The 18,135-nt window shown below is 41.0% G+C and overlaps 1 protein-coding gene across 1 annotated transcript in view; it reads left to right on the plus strand.

The window, feature by feature from the left end:
* Positions 1-18,135, plus strand: part of LOC123762450 (uncharacterized) — a 234,445-nt gene that overhangs the window by 184,464 nt on the left and 31,846 nt on the right. Inside the window, exon 5 of the mRNA XM_069326780.1 lies at positions 15,796-16,023. Coding sequence (XP_069182881.1) covers positions 15,796-16,023 — 228 coding nt within the window. The remainder of the gene's footprint in view (positions 1-15,795; positions 16,024-18,135) is intronic.

Consider the following 18,135-nt stretch of genomic DNA (forward strand, 5'->3'; position numbering starts at 1 on the left):
GCTCCCATCTCTGGCGTGGGGCACAGCGCGGGCATGGGGAGCGGCGCGGGCATGGGGAGCGGCGCGGGCATGGGGCGTGGCGGTTGTGACAGAAGGAATTGGGGCCACACACTCACATGGCTGGGGCAGGTGTGTAGAACAATCTCCCAAATCCAGCTCAGCCAAGTCGGTTACATTCAATAACCTGTCATCCAACCATACAGCACCAATGAATGATTGAGTGGGGGACCCTCTACATAATCACACTTCAAGAGGAGGCAGGCTAGTCTGAAACCATACCCGGCTCTCGCGATTATCACCTTTCATCCATCTCTCCACCTGTACACACTCGGACAGCAGAACAAATCTACCCTTTCTAAACACATACTTTCAATACACATATTGCCAACCATTTGAGGGGACGGTCTAACCGGAAATAATACCCAGGTCGCTGGATTATCACTCCTCATCCATCATGCTCATCCATATGTCTTCCCATTACAGCAATGGAATGGACTGACGGCAAACAAATCTACGCTTTCTAGCCACACACTTTCAATTCACATCCCCTATGGTTAACCTCAAAAACCACATCAGGCCTGCCTATCTTGCAATTAAAAATAATCATCCATAATGCTCATCCATATCTCACACATCTCATCATGTAGGAGAACCTCTACACCACATAATCACCCATTAGAAGACCACAGGATAACCAGAAACCACTCCTGGGTCACACAATTATCCCTCCTCATCCACCAATCATCCATCTCTCATCCATTTCAACGATTAAAGGGACAGTCGTAGTCGTTAAATCCCCTACTGTTATTGTAGGTAATAAATTAACAATTATAGATAATGTAGATAAAGTAAATTAAAGATTAGTAGCAAATTTCTACCAATCGATTAATTTTGATTTAGTAGGCTCTATTATTAAAGAAACCTCCCACCCTTAGGTTGTAAGGAAAACTCCTAGCTGGATAACTATGATATACAGTCTGCTTAAAAAAATAATAAATTAGAAATAATTTAAATAAAGTATAATATAAATAAATAAATTCCTGCTGGGAGAATTTCCCCACATAAATCCTAATATTTCAGAGTCTTCCTATCAGAGCACACTGCAGTGGAGGTGTTTACTCACTTGTTCAGCCAAGAGCACCAATATTCACTTAAAGTTTTTCTTTACCCAAATTACCCAAATGTTACTTTTTATTTGTTGAACAAATAAAAAGTTACATTTATAGGTAAGGACATTTTCAAGAACAAATGTTTACTAGATACCATTCCACAACTGTGTGTCAAGGTTTTCAAGAGAACACCTTACTAGACACTTTTCTATGCACTTCCTATTAGACAGATTTTCAAAAGACAACCTATTTTTTCTAGATATTGACAAGTATTATTTTTTATTTCCAATTTTTGTCTAGATTTCCAGAATCACGTTACTAGGTATTAAGATGTTCTTACATGGTTGGAATCGTTGTAAAGTCACTTGCACACATCAACTAAGTTCAACGTAACACACTTCCATCTATGTATACTTTCATTGTTCTTTTCAGTTTTTCTAAATCTTCGTAAGTCTTTTCTTTTCACGATGATCTGCTTAACTGGCTAACGTAGCCAGTTAAGCATCGATCCAGCGACTACCTGTTGATTCTATCAGATGATCCTGTTCCTCTTGAACACCATTCCGGCCTCTATTAGAGACGAAAGCACTATCCGGCAAAATACTTCCGCGTAGAGCCGAGCTCTGAGTGGCAGGGGACAGGAGAGCAGTGGTGACATTGGTGGTTATCGGGCTCTCTCCACGACCACCACCACAACCCTCTCTCCACTATCAACTCGACCACAACCAATGCCCCTCTCCACCTTCACCAGTATCACCTGTAGGAAGATTTTGCTACCTATAAGCATGAGGATTCATACTATTACAGCGATGATGATTAATCCTCTGTTCTGAAGTAATTACTTTAAATAATATGTGCATTTAGGATTACACAATTCTTTCTTTAGATTTCCTCAGCTGTTTACTCTCACTATGAGACAGTTAAGTAACTTAAATAATTTTCTTAAATCTCGTTAATAAACTAAGATACAGATATTAAATCCATACCTTATATATAATTCATATTAATATATTTAATTCAGATTCTGTAATAATTTGAATTTAAGGCCAACTTCCAATTTAATAACCATTTATACTCACAGAGACGTAAACGAGAATGTGGGGAAGGAAGAAGGTCCCCATAACCCAGCTCGCTCGGCCATTGTGGTCCTCCCCAACACCACAGGGAATCGTGACACAGAGTGTATTTTATAATTCACTGTAGGACGTTTATGCCGCACATTGAAGTACCTGGCTGTTAGCTGCCTTCATCCACAGATTTTTTCCCTCCCAGGCGCTAAGTATCTTGTTCTCAGTATTTTTAGTAGTCTGGCTTCATTATAGATATTGGGAGGTAGACAAAATTTGGTGCCGGATAAGACCATGGGAGTCCCAATACACAATTAAGCACAAAATAAGAAAATTTCTACCAATTTGATAACAGTGAGAGTGTAAACATAACAATTGTATATTTCCCGCATACATAACATATTGGCGACAGGAGTGGAGATCAAGACGTACCCTGGCGGTAGCCATAACACACCAGGCGACTCTAACTGTACACAGCATGTATACAATTTATCTGGGTTATTGATGACAATACGTGTTACTACACCTTAAGAAATAATCTTACCAGCTAAGAATGGCATTTTACTAACACAATTCAGATCGCACATCACATTAATTTGAATCAATTAATTTATTAATTATAACTCTGATTTTATTCCTCTGGCAATAGGTTGTGGCAGTATACCAGGACTCTCATGTTGTGAAAAGTGATTTTTGTGTTTACAGTCCAAGTAGCTCAAGGATTGAATGCAGAGCAGTATATCTACATTTAATTTCCACAATTTACCAGATAAACTTTATGACCTGAATTTATTAACTAACATTGAAACAAACCCCAACTGTGTTAAATGTGTGGAAAGTAACATATTATACAGACCACTAGAAATTATTAACAATAACCAATATACAATCCACTTGCATTTAAATTGAAATACATAATTAAATTATTCACATAACTCCGCACCACCTCCACTATCACTACCACCTCTTCCCTCTCCACCTACACTACCACCACGTCCCTTCTACACTGTTACGACCAGAATGGTCTATTTGTAAATTAACAAGTCATTTGGAGAGTAAAGCAAATAGAATGCATAAGGTTTATCCGTTTAATGACTACCGGTTGTGACGGCATTGACGGGGACACGATTATTTGTGAATGTGTTAACTACTGGCTATGTTTTAGACTTTGTACTCAGTAAGTAACTTAGCAGTACATAGCCAGTAGGATTATTAATTAAATTATGTGGTATTTAGGTTGTAATTAGCAAAGCTGACTTTAACGACAGGACAGTTGCAGTGTGAGAGTTTTTCTAGTTAACGCTGCTGGAGATCAAGGGAAGAAATTCCATTGTAGCAGAGTCGGGTTATGTGGAGGTGTTACACTTCGAGCTGTACCTTTAAATATCAGTACATCCTCTTCTTGTACTTTGCGCCACCGTTTCTAAATATAATTTGTATCACCATTGTAAATGCTACACACAGACCATTCCAAGTTCAAATAGAGTGCTCTTTGAGAGATCTAGTTGGAGTGTTTGTACCGGTTTTTGGCAAGGCTATAACGGTTTAACAGAGTGCTTTATTTCCCCTAGTATTTGCCTTCGTGAGTCCATGCTTCTATTACATGGTGAGTACAGGACAGTAAAGTAACCTCCATTGTCAAGAACTTTGTTATAAGGGTGTGTGGGAAATTATTGCAATAAATTGTTGTTGTTTATTTCACTCACTCAGTGGGCCTGGTTAGACTGCCATTATCTTTTGTAGACAATAGGACATTTTGAGATAGTTCACTGGGGGCCGAGCCTGCAGCGGCCAGTTGTGGACTCTTTCCAGCTACTTACCATACAAGAGCCCTGCCCACAAGTTTAGGTTCAGCAGACAAATGAGTAAATACTCGTAATTGTTTAGACCATTATATATATATATATATATATATATATATATATATATATATATATATATATATATATATATATATATATATATATATATATATATATATATATATATATATAACTGAAAACTCACACCCCAGAAGTGACTCGAACCCATACTCCCACAACTGGTATGTACAGGGACGCCTTAATCCGCTTGACCATCACGACCGGACATAAGGAAGTGATAGCCGAGGCTATATGAACCACTTCCCCGCCGGCACTCGGATGGTAATCTTGGGCATAGCATTTTATCAAATCACCTCATTCTTTGGGGCACACGTGAGGAACACAAATGCAAACAAGCCTGAATGGTCCCCAGGACTATATACAACTGAAAACTCACACCCCAGAAGTGACTCGAACCCATACTCCCACAACTGGTATGTACAGGGACGCCTTAATCCGCTTGACCATCACGACCGGACATAAGGAAGTGATAGCCGAGGCTATATGAACCACTTCCCCGCCGGCACTCGGATGGTAATCTTGGGCATAGCATTTTATCAAATCACCTCATTCTTTGGGGCACACGTGAGGAACACAAATGCAAACAAGCCTGAATGGTCCCCAGGACTATATACAACTGAAAACTCACACCCCAGAAGTGACTCGAACCCATACTCCCACAACTTGTATGTACAGGGACGCCTTAATCCGCTTGACCATCACGACCGGACATAAGGAAGTGATAGCCGAGGCTATATGAACCACTTCCCCGCCGGCACTCGGATGGTAATCTTGGGCATAGCATTTTATCAAATCACCTCATTCTTTGGGGCACACGTGAGGAACACAAATGCAAACAAGCCTGAATGGTCCCCAGGACTATATACAACTGAAAACTCACACCCCAGAAGTGACTCGAACCCATACTCCCACAACTGGTATGTACAGGGACGCCTTAATCCGCTTGACCATCACGACCGGACATAAGGAAGTGATAGCCGAGGCTATATGAACCACTTCCCCGCCGGCACTCGGATGGTAATCTTGGGCATAGCATTTTATCAAATCACCTCATTCTTTGGGGCACACGTGAGGAACACAAATGCAAACAAGCCTGAATGGTCCCCAGGACTATATACAACTGAAAACTCACACCCCAGAAGTGACTCGAACCCATACTCCCACAACTTGTATGTACAGGGACGCCTTAATCCGCTTGACCATCACGACCGGACATAAGGAAGTGATAGCCGAGGCTATATGAACCACTTCCCCGCCGGCACTCGGATGGTAATCTTGGGCATAGCATTTTATCAAATCACCTCATTCTTTGGGGCACACGTGAGGAACACAAATGCAAACAAGCCTGAATGGTCCCCAGGACTATATACAACTGAAAACTCACACCCCAGAAGTGACTCGAACCCATACTCCCACAACTGGTATGTACAGGGACGCCTTAATCCGCTTGACCATCACGACCGGACATAAGGAAGTGATAGCCGAGGCTATATGAACCACTTCCCCGCCGGCACTCGGATGGTAATCTTGGGCATAGCATTTTATCAAATCACCTCATTCTTTGGGGCACACGTGAGGAACACAAATGCAAACAAGCCTGAATGGTCCCCAGGACTATATACAACTGAAAACTCACACCCCAGAAGTGACTCGAACCCATACTCCCACAACTGGTATGTACAGGGACGCCTTAATCCGCTTGACCATCACGACCGGACATAAGGAAGTGATAGCCGAGGCTATATGAACCACTTCCCCGCCGGCACTCGGATGGTAATCTTGGGCATAGCATTTTATCAAATCACCTCATTCTTTGGGGCACACGTGAGGAACACAAATGCAAACAAGCCTGAATGGTCCCCAGGACTATATACAACTGAAAACTCACACCCCAGAAGTGACTCGAACCCATACTCCCACAACTGGTATGTACAGGGACGCCTTAATCCGCTTGACCATCACGACCGGACATAAGGAAGTGATAGCCGAGGCTATATGAACCACTTCCCCGCCGGCACTCGGATGGTAATCTTGGGCATAGCATTTTATCAAATCACCTCATTCTTTGGGGCACACGTGAGGAACACAAATGCAAACAAGCCTGAATGGTCCCCAGGACTATATACAACTGAAAACTCACACCCCAGAAGTGACTCGAACCCATACTCCCACAACTGGTATGTACAGGGACGCCTTAATCCGGCTTGTTTGCATTTGTGGCTTGTTTGCATTTGTGTTCCTCACGTGTGCCCCAAAGAATGAGGTGATTTGATAAAATGCTATGCCCAAGATTACCATCCGAGTGCCGGCGGGGAAGTGGTTCATATAGCCTCGGCTATCACTTCCTTATGTCCGGTCGTGATGGTCAAGCGGATTAAGGCGTCCCTGTACATACCAGTTGTGGGAGTATTGGCTGTTGATTGCTGGTGTTGACTTCTTGATGTGTAGTGCCTCGCAAACGTGAAGCCGCTTCTATCGCTGTATCTATCGATAGATACAGCGATAGCAGGCGGCTTGACGTTTGCGAGGCACTACACATCAAGAAGTCAACACCAGCAATCAACAGCCAATTATTGCACAACTATATTCTACCCACCTCAAGACTCCGCTCCAATATAGAAGCATCAAGAAATATGGACAAATAGGCTTTCTACAAACAGTTCTATTCAATACCCATTGTTTCTGTTCTGTCTTGTGTTGATACTTTTAATACCCTATTAATATCCCCTCTTGTTCTGTCTTGTGTTAATGCCACATCACCCCGCCCACCTCACTCAAATTTAGATATAAAATCAGAGATACGTAAGTTCTAATCAGTTGTGTATTTGTGAAGTCTTTGAAAATGTAATAAGTTTTACGAAACGCGCCCGTGTCGCGTCAGACTAGAAATAAAAATGAATTTTGGAGAAGTGATTTTTGATTTACCTCCAACAGTGAAGCGTAATGTACGAAAGATTGAGAAAATTCGTGTTAGAATTATTAATCTTACTTTTTCGGTCATATTTAATAATATATGTCTACAGGAAAGACTGCTACCAAAATATACTAATATTAAAGTGCACGACCCAGCAGCAAGGAATCAAGCCTTCACGATAAAATATCGCCAGGATCTGATTCGTGATCAGATATACAAGGCAGAGAATGAAATCAAAGACAACAAAACGCAACTACTTCATGCTACAAACGAGTGGAGAAATAGCAACATCGACCATAGTATCCGTACCCGCATTGAACAACACCTCGACATCCTCACAGACCAACATCACCTCAGCACTGAAACAAGGATTATCAAGAAACTAACAACATTATATGGAGGACCTATGGCAATTCCACGACCAAGAGATGGCTTCCTGAACCTTGCAGGAATTAACCTCACTGAGGACCAAGTCACTCTCCTAAATCTGGGCATAAACTGTCATGTTATGTCCAGACCGAGTGAAATGGCCCGGAAAGTAGAGTTGGAAATTCTGTTGGACGACATATTCGACCTCGAGACACAAAAGAAGGTCACTACCAAAGATACCTTACAAGCAGAACTTATTGCAGAAGGAGGAAAGAATCGAGGCAACTACAGAAGCACCATACTGTCCCCCGAGCTTAAAGCGGCAGCTAAAAGCCTTCGTGAGAACAAGGAGATAGTTGTCAGGAGAGGTGACAAGTCGCCAATATATGTCATTCTTAAAAAAGACGAATATCTGGCGAAAATGAACATCATACTCTCTGACCAAACTAAGTTCCAAAGGGTAACGAAGGACACTACAGCCGAATTAAAAGCAAAGGTCAACAAACTGATCGAAACTGTGAACGCCAAGAAATCCGGACTCCACCTGCCAAAGATCATTGGGGAATATAAACCTGGATATGCGTATGGAAATGTCAAGACGCACAAGCCTGGAAACCCACTTCGGCCAATCATTAGCCAGATACCCACACCCACGTACAGACTGGCGAAGCGACTCAACGGCCTGCTGACTCCTTATGTTCCTTGCGCCTTCAGCCTGAAGTCTCCAAAGGAATTTGTGGACTTACTGCGGGGCACACGGGCCACAGGGATAAGAGCCTCGTTGGACGTAGAATCGCTGTTTACCAACGTACCTGTGGACGAGACAATCGGAATGATAGCCGACAGAGTGTATCGTGATCCAGCCTGTACTCCTCTTGACATGCCAGAAAGTATTCTGAGGAAACTACTCCAAGCTTGTACTAAAGAGGCACCCTTCTTGAGCCCGGATGGGCACATGTATAAGCAAGTAGATGGGGTCGCCATGGGTTCTCCCCTAGGTGTCCTGTTTGCAAACTTCTACATGGGTACCATCGAGCAAAAAGTCTTAGTCGACATGAACTTGAAACCGGCCATATACTGCAGGTATGTTGACGACATTTTTACACAGGTACCTGATGTCAGACATCTGCAGGAGCTGAAGGAGGCATTTGAGCAGAGTTCCGTGCTGCGTTTCACTTACGAGACGGAAAAGGATGGGAAGCTGCCTTTTCTAGATGTAACAGTCATGGAAAAGGGCGGAGGTTTCCACACTGCAGTCTACACTAAGGAAACAAACATAGGAATGTGCCTAAATGCCAACAGCGACTGCCCTGACAGGTACAAGAGGAGTGTTGTTAACGCATACGTCGACCGTGCTCTCAGCCACAGCTCAGAATGGAAGCAAGTCGACGAAGAACTCTGTAGGGTAAGGCAGGTCCTAGTCAATAATGGCTTCTCCAATGGTTTCATCGAAGACATCATAAGAAGGAAAGTGAAAAGCCATGCAACCTCTGAAGAGACAACTAACACAACACCTATACCCCCTATTAGACTATTTTACAGGAACTTCTTTTCCACAGCTCATAAAACGGAGGAAAGGGTCCTGAAAGATATTGTTAATAGAAACGTTATCCCTACAGACAAAAATCAGAGGATACAACTGACGATTTACTATAAAACCAGAAAAACGGCCAGCCTACTCATGAGAAACTCTCCAGACACAAAACAGAACGCTTTAAAAGAGACTAACGTCGTCTATGCCTTCAAATGCCCACTTGGGGACTGTAAGCTCCAAAAAACCCAGTATATAGGCAAGACAACAACATCTCTTTCTAGGCGTTTAACGATGCATAAGCAACAGGGCTCCATTAAGGAACATATAATCTCTTCCCATAACCAAACCATCGCCAGAGAAATCCTAGTAAACAACACAGAAATCATCGATAGATACAGCGATAGCAGGCGGCTTGACGTTTGCGAGGCACTACACATCAAGAAGTCAACACCAGCAATCAACAGCCAATTATTGCACAACTATATTCTACCCACCTCAAGACTCCGCTCCAATATAGAAGCATCAAGAAATATGGACCAATAGGCTTTCTACAAACACTTCTATTCAATACCCATTGTTTCTGTTCTGTCTTGTGTTGATACTTTTAATACCCTATTAATATCCCCTCTTGTTCTGTCTTGTGTTAATGCCACATCACCCCTCCCACCTCACTCAAATGTAGATATAAAATCAGAGATACGTAAGTTCTAATCAGTTGTGTATTTGTGAAGTCTTTGAAAATGTAATAAGTTTTACGAAACGCGCCCGTGTCGCGTCAGACTAGAAATAAAAATGAATTTTGGAGAAGTGATTTTTGATTTACCTCCAACAGTGAAGCGTAATGTACGAAAGATTGAGAAAATTCGTGTTAGAATTATTAATCTTACTTTTTCGGTCATATTTAATAATATATATATATATATATATATATATATATATATATATATATATATATATATATATATATATATATATATATATATATATATATATATATAATATATATATATATATATATATATATATATATATATATATATATATATATATATAATATATATATATATATATATATATATATATATATATATATATAATATATATATATATAATCCCCACCCCTATATATATATATATAGGGGCCTCGTAGCCTGGTGGATAGCGCGCAGGACTCGTAATTCTGTGGCGCGGGTTCGATTCCCGCACGAGGCAGAAACAAATGGGTAAGTTTCTTTCACCCTGAATGCCCCTGTTACCTAGCAGTAAATAGGTACCTGGGTGTTAGTCAGCTGTCACGGGCTGCTTCCTGGGGGTGGAGGCCTGGTCAAGGACCGGGCCGCGGGGACACTAAAGCCCCGAAATCATCTCAAGATAACTCAAGATAACCCACTACTCAACGTAACATATACTACCACCTACAACACTCCTCCCCTCTCCTCCACCATTTGCACTGCCTACACCAAACTCCATCCACCACCACCACCACCGCCTCGCCCCATCACCATCTCCATGATCTCCACTTCCCCGAAGCCATTTGAAAAACTAGTACAATTGGATTCTGTGGGCCGGATAAATTCTGGGCCAAAACCCTAAGCATCGCCAGCTACACCACACTGACCCCCCAGTCTTAACACTTCCGCCCACAGCCAGCTCTGGCACAGAAGTTTAAACACAACCTATGAATGTATTATCAAAATAACGATGAGTAAGTATAGTTTGACTCGCATCAGTCCTTTAAAGAGGACTCCAAATTGAGATCTGCCCCCCCCCCGCCTTGGAAAGAATTTTAAATATGTTATATCATTATATATTGATAGTATGCCATTATACAAAGGAAAACATCTTTCCTCTATGGTAATATTTAGAACAGAGCCACGAGGCTCTCACAAAAGTTAGGTTCACAACAGCAAAACATGACTTCATTAACAATCTCACACAAACCATGAGAACTGCCACTTCTTTTAGAAAAAACGCATAATCAAATTGCAAACTAAATAAAGACAAACTCCTAAAGGGTATTAGTTAGAGAAGTCTACTACAGGCTCATCATAGCTCGTGTTACTTGGAACCTTTGTTCAGTGTAGCTGAATCTAAAACAATAACAACAACAACAACAACACTAAAATAACTGAGAAATTCAGATCGTTAAACCGTTTTCTTTAATAACTTTAAGGGCAACTCTCGTTCTAAAATGGCGGACAGCCAACCATCACAGACCCTTACCAGTGACAGTGTAAATATAACTACCTAGAGCCACACACTTGACTTCCATAAATATTAGAGACAAAAAACGCATTTTGCTAGGACTCTGTTGTAATATATAATATCATGAAACCTGTGTTAGGCTACCTAATTAGTGGCTCAAGACTGTCCTTAACATTGGCAAAAGAAGCGTTAGTACAACGTGTGTAGAGAGGAAACAGAACCATTGCCATCAACAACAACACAGTCACACCTCACTATCGAGACTGGTATTCATCCATTCAAATACTTAGATAAAACAATACCTAAGTGGATACAGAGATAGTCAGGACGTAGAGTATCATCCCCAACCTTGGTGTACTTGTTTATCTTCGTAATGAAGTAATATTAATTACAAAGTCAAAAAATACAATCTACTCACTATATGTTAACGTTAATAAATAAATTAATTTCTATAGAGATAAAATGCATTTAGTTGGAGATAAATGATATACAGTTAAGATAAATTATGTTAGATGTGTCACTACATCAGTTAGCTAATTAAGACTTATCAGCCCCTTAGCTGTTTTATTATTATTACATAATCATATCATTAATGGGAATTAATACACAGGCAATTGAGAGAGAGCTATCAACACCTATGACAATTGAAGCTACCTTTGAGCTGCATACCTCAGCTAATAACAGACTGCCAGACACCAACTTCAACTCTAAAACAGCTAGGATTTGCTCAAGATTCTATTAATATGTACATTTTATTTTATAACATTAAGGATCCTTAGACTAGTCCACTTATTAATAAGCCACAACTCCTTCAAACCCTCTGGACTACCAGTGTCCATAAATACCCTCTCTCGATCCATTCTCTCACTCACTGCCTATAAGTTGTGGAGATATTAAGTGCCCTTAATAATTTAGCAAAGAATATAAATGCAGATGTATTTCTGGTAATTCTTTGTTACCTTTCCAATTGTGGTGTTATTTGCACTTGGTTGGTACGTCACAATTTCAGATCTGGTATTTCCTGTAGCTCTTGTATTGATTATTTGGGTGTGATGTTTTCGAGAATAAGTTTCCTGCTCATGAAATCTAATTCATTAATGTCGTTCGATGTATCTTCTACTTCCATTTCCTCATTTGTTGTTTTATTTACTTGCCCTATGCCCATTTACCCTATGCCCTATGCCCTATGCCCATTTACCCTATGCTTGATCTCTGGTCTTTTGTTTTTGGACTTGGACGTGTGTGACAGTTTGGCACATCTCTGTGCATATTGTTATTTTCCCACTTAGTGACTGCCTTTGGAAAATTCTTAATAAAAATAATTTCTTGTTTTTAGGTATCATATGTAAAGCTGCAGACGACGAGACACAATAACGTGGCTGAAGATATGATGACCAGACCACACACCAGAAGATGAAGAGATGACGACGTTTCGGTCCGTCCTGGACCATTATCAAGTTGACTCAATCGACTTGATAATGATCCAAGACGGACCGAAACTTCGTCATCTCCTCATCCTGTGGTGTGTGGTTTGGTTATCTATATAAATAAGAATGGAAATGTTCGTTTGTTCAAAATCGCTAATCTCCGAAAGTGCTTCACCGATTGCTTTGAAATTTTCACACAATGTTCTATTCGCATCCGGCCAGGTTTTCATATGCATACTATATAGATATCACATCTGTGACGGTAAAAAAAAACATTCTTTTTCTGAAAAACTGTTTTTTCATGTGAGGGAAATCTTCGAAACCTCTTTACCAATTACTTTGAAATTTTGACACAACGTTACATTCCAATAGGCGCGTCTTTTTATATATGTACTATATATATGCCTCATATGCGACAGGAAAAATACATGTTTTTTTGAAAAACAGGGCCATTTGTTGGATGTAAGAGCAACACACGCTGTAATCTCCATAGGTTCTTCACCAATTGCTTTGAAATTTTGACACAACGTTGCATTTGAATAGGTGCATCTTTTTATATACCTACTATAAAGATGTCACCCCTGTGACAGTTAAAAACATGCGTTTTTGGAAAACTGCACTATCTGTTGCACGTAATAGCAACATTCAAGCTATACTAAATATGTCAATAATTCCATCTCAATGTTTCCGATTGCATTGATAAATTTTATTTTCATAGCTTTTGATTTATTTATTTTTTTATTGAATTATTTTGTGTGACATTGTGTTGGAATTGAGCTGTGTTGTTTACCATACCGTTCATTTTGTCAGTATATAAATAAAGGTGCCACGCCTGTGACAGGTAAAACTATGCTTTTCTTGACAAACAGCGCCATCTGTTGCATGTAAGAGCAACACACATGCTATATTAAATATGTTACAATTCCATTTCAATGTTTCTAATTGCATTGAAATTTGAATTTTCATAGATTTTTATTATTTTTCATTTTTATTTAATTATTTTGTGTGAATTGCATTGGAATTGCATACCGTTTCATTTCGTGAGTATAGTTTATTTTTTCATATTTTCATTTCATATTTTAACTGTTTGTCTTATATTTCAGTGATGGGAACATCAGATCACTTGATGTTCCCAATTTTCTGATGGGAACATCAGACCATTTGGGAAGGCATCGGATGAGGGAGTGGGGAATGGTGGGGATGACGAGGGGAAAGAAGTGAAAGATAGTGGGGAGGATTAGGAGACAAGGGAGGGGGTAATTGTGGGGACGAGGAGATGGGGGAACGAAGAATGGTGAGAAGGACAAAGGGGCAGGGGAGTAGGGCATGGTGAGAAGGAAGAGGGGATGGTGGAGTGGGGAATGGCTTTGAGGCCTAGGAGATGGGTGAAAGGGGGGGGGGATGGTGGGGAGGACTGGGGGAGAGGGAAGGTTGCTGTGGTTCAACAACGCACATGCGTTGCTGAGCCACAGCAATGCATGGCCGGATACTGCTAGTCATTTATAAAACTGTCGCATATCAGTTTATTTTCTATAAATATTCAGCGGCAATGACCTTCCTGACACTATTGCTATTATTTTATTGTGCCCAGGTAGGACGGAACCTGTATTTACATACTGAACATGTAATGCCCTGTGTGGGGAGTTCATAAGATTTGCATTTCTCGCAAACTGCTATGGCTACATGCTTAAAATATTGATCTATGTACCAATATTGTTTATTATTCATCTATCTCATTTTATTCTTAGATCATTTGATCATTTGTAGTACAGTATTTGTAACTATTACTGAGTTAGAATATACGAAGTGCAGTTAATTTTATCCTTTTTAATATTTGTTTTGTTTTTAATAATTTATAATACAGCTAAGAAATCATATTGACGTGATATATCAATAAGAAAATCAGTAGGAGCCCTGAGGAGAAATTGAAATTGAAATTGAAATAAGTTTATTGAGGTAAAATACACACAAAGGGATGAGGTAGCTCAAGCTATTCTCACCCCATTCAGTACAACGTGTTAATATATACATAGACACACATCACAAATAAACATATTACCAAACATTCTGAGAGGTAAACATATACATTTCCTCCTTCACAAGTAGTATGGTATCAGACGTACACACAAATACTTTTATGACCTCCTTTTAATACTCCTCAGGGTGCGAACCCTGAGGAGGGTTCGCACCTATGCTGTGGGTACTTTCGAGCAAGCACCTTAGACCACTACACCAGGACATGGTCAAAATCATTGTAACCTTGGGTTCAACTGAATCTTCTGGGGTTCGTGAGGTCTAGCCAGGGTGCCACACATTGACCCCTCACACGCTGGTTTATAGTCTAGAAATTCTTCCTCCTACACTTCTCTTGAAGGGAAGACAACTATCAGGAGAAAGCGCCAATCCCTTACGAATATATGGCACATGGAAGGGGTCAGGATAAGGATTTGGGATGGGACGGGTGGAAAGGAACCTCTTGAAATGCACAAAAAAATATCACATTAATATGACGTATCAATGAGAAAATCAGTAGGAGCTATGGGAGGATTTGAACCCGTGCTCTGGGTAATCCCAAGCAAACGCCTTGGTAATCCCAAGCAAATGCTCTGGGTAATCCCAAGCAAATGCCTACCCTTCTCCCCCAGAGGATAAGGGTAGGGGGTAGAATTTCTAGACAACAAGCCAGAATGGAAGGGAGCAATGTGTGAAACCTTGGTTAGACTTAGTGTAAGCCTCAAGAACCCTAGAGGCTTCAGTTGAATCCCAGGCTGCATGTCTCTTGACCATGTTGTGGTGTAGTGGTCTGAGGTGTTCGCCTGTGAGTACTCAGAACATAAGTCCTAATCCTCCTCATGGCTCCTACTGATTTTCTCATATTTTATAACATAATTTTCAAAACCAGAGAGACTCCTCTGTTTTATTGAGGGTATACGAGGGCATCTGCATAGACCGATGACACTATATGGCCGGGAAGTACATTCAACACATTTTAAATAAGAAGTACTCGTGTACGCACGTTCATTATCATGATAAATCCTTTGAAAATGTTCGGCCCACAATATTAGTATGATCTCTTGCTTAATATGTAGTTTTAATATCTATTTACTTACTTAAAATTATTTCATACTGATATCGTTATTCCTTAATGTGTGTTAACACCATCTGAAGGTACACAAGTACTCAGCTAGATATGGTTCTTCACCTCTAACTAATTCCCATGAGTCAAGAGGTCTTCTGACAAATTCTATATTCCATGTTATGTCTGTAAAGTTAAGTGGCTTCTGCAGGTGAGTGAGCGAGAGCAGGCGGCGGTGAACGCCTGGCTGGCGTCAGGGAAGCATTTGCACGTGATGCGGGATCACCCAGGACATGGTGCGCCTATCCTGGGTGGGACTTGGGCAGCTCGCTGGGACCAAGACATCATCAACGCCAGTGAACTCATTACCATCAGGGACCTCATGTTCAGGGACGCTGTTGGCACCTCCCGTTATGGAGGAGATCAAGCCATTTTAGCAGTGAGTATATTATACATTCACTTATAATGTAGTGTGGATTTTAAGTGCAATACATTAAGCAAACGCAAACTATAGTTTTTCTAACTAACACCAAAGTAATTTGTTCATTTACAATAATTCTTTTGTAATGTGTCTGAAAACAAAATATATTAAGTTTACTAAAAACTCTGGAGTCTTTGTAGTCTTAAGTGCATACTTGAGGTGTAGAAATGTCCTGATGGAGTCTGCTGAAGGAACACAAATAAAATGATGTTTGTTGACAATGAAGAAATACCCTAATACTGAAAGAGCTAAACCTGCCACCCATACCCACTGAGATGCCTTCTTCATCTCTCACAAAATGTCATTTTGACACAGCATCGTTAAGTTTCCAAAAACATGATATTAAATTTAGTTTAAAAAGAATTATAACCGGTAGTTGATCTCAAATTCCCTGGAGAGTCATTCATGGCTCGGTCATCTTCTTGAAAAAGTTCAACATATACCTTGCAATAATTCCCTTTGATGTACTTAAATATGTTGCCACTTTATAATACCAATAATTGAATCACAGATGAGAAAATATTTTTCTGACTAATTGTGGATTTTATTGTACTTCAATAATATTTTTTTAATTAAAAGAATTAACTACTATTCAACAAAAAATAATGATGAAAGCAAACTGAGCTGTCTGGTGAAATAGTAGTAATATGCAGTGGCTCCAGGGAAGACTGTGTTGATATTATTCTTTGTGGTATGGTGTGGACTGTGTCTTCAGTTCCTTAGTTGAATTCATGAGGGACTAGACAAGGAAGGAGTCTCAACATTAAGTGGTGCTGCCTTAATTTATCTGTTGATTTAAATGTATCTCTTTACCTAATGGTAAAAGTAATTGTATTATTAATTAGGTAAGGTAAGGCAAAAGAGAGAGAGAGGTGAGGAGAAGGAAATCTTAGAGGAAGATAAGAGCAAGGCAAAAGGTACGGAAGGTAAGGTGTAATAAAATGTGTAATAATAATATATATGTTTCCCTCAGACAACTGCAGGAGAAATGCAGGGAACAGAGGCAGCCACTCTTCGTAGCCTTCATAGATCTGACGAAGGCCTTCGACCTCGTCAGCAGGGATGGCCTGTTCAAGATCCTCCTCAAGATCGGATGCCCATCCAGGCTCCTCAGCATCATCAGATCTTTCCATGAGAACATGAGGGGCACCATGGTCTTTGATGGCCTAACATCAGACGCCTTTGACATCCGAAGTAGAGTAAAGCAGGGCTGCGTACTGGCTCCAACCCTATTCGGGATTTTCTTCGCAGTTATGCTGCGGCAGGCCTTCGGATCTGTCACGGAAGGAATTTACCTCCGGACCAGGTCGGATGGAAAGCTCTTTAACCTCGCCAGGCTGAGAGCCAAGACAAAGATTCGGCTGAGGTGTCTGCGCGACTTCCTTTTTGCCGACGACGCAGCAGTCACTGCCCACTCAGCTGTAGACCTCCAACGGCTCATACCCCGCTTCAGCAAGGCCTCTCAGGCTTTCGGACTTACCATCAGTCTGAAGAAAACACAAGTCATGGGACAAGGAGTGAACTCCCTACCTGACATCGGAATCTCCGATTCCAAACTGGAAGTCGTTCACGACTTCGTGTACCTAGGCTCCACAATCTCTGACTCCTTCTCTCTTGATACGGAGCTAAACAAACGCATCGGTAAGGCATCTACTACCATGTCCAGACTGACAAAGAGAGTGTGAGCCAACAATAGGCTAACTGAGTATACTAAGATTCAGGTTTACAGATCCTGTGTCCTGAGCACTCTCCTTTATGGCAGTGAGTCTTGGACACTCCGCGCCCGTCAGGAAAGACAGCTGAATGCCTACCACATGCGCTGCATTCGACACATCTTGAACATCACCTGGCAGGACAAGGTGACAAACAACAACGTCTTGGGGAGAGCAAGAATCACCAGCATGTACACAATGCTGAAACAGAGACGAATGCGCTGGCTCGGGCACGTTGTGCGAATGGGCGACGGCAGGATCCCCAAGGATCTCCTGTACGGAAAGCTGATGCAGGGAAAACGTCCAACAGGCAAGCCCCAGCTACGGTACAAAGACGTATGCAAGAGGGACCTGAAAG

This window comes from Procambarus clarkii, chromosome 2 (assembly GCF_040958095.1).
Source record: "Procambarus clarkii isolate CNS0578487 chromosome 2, FALCON_Pclarkii_2.0, whole genome shotgun sequence".
Lineage (NCBI taxonomy): Eukaryota > Metazoa > Arthropoda > Malacostraca > Decapoda > Cambaridae > Procambarus > Procambarus clarkii.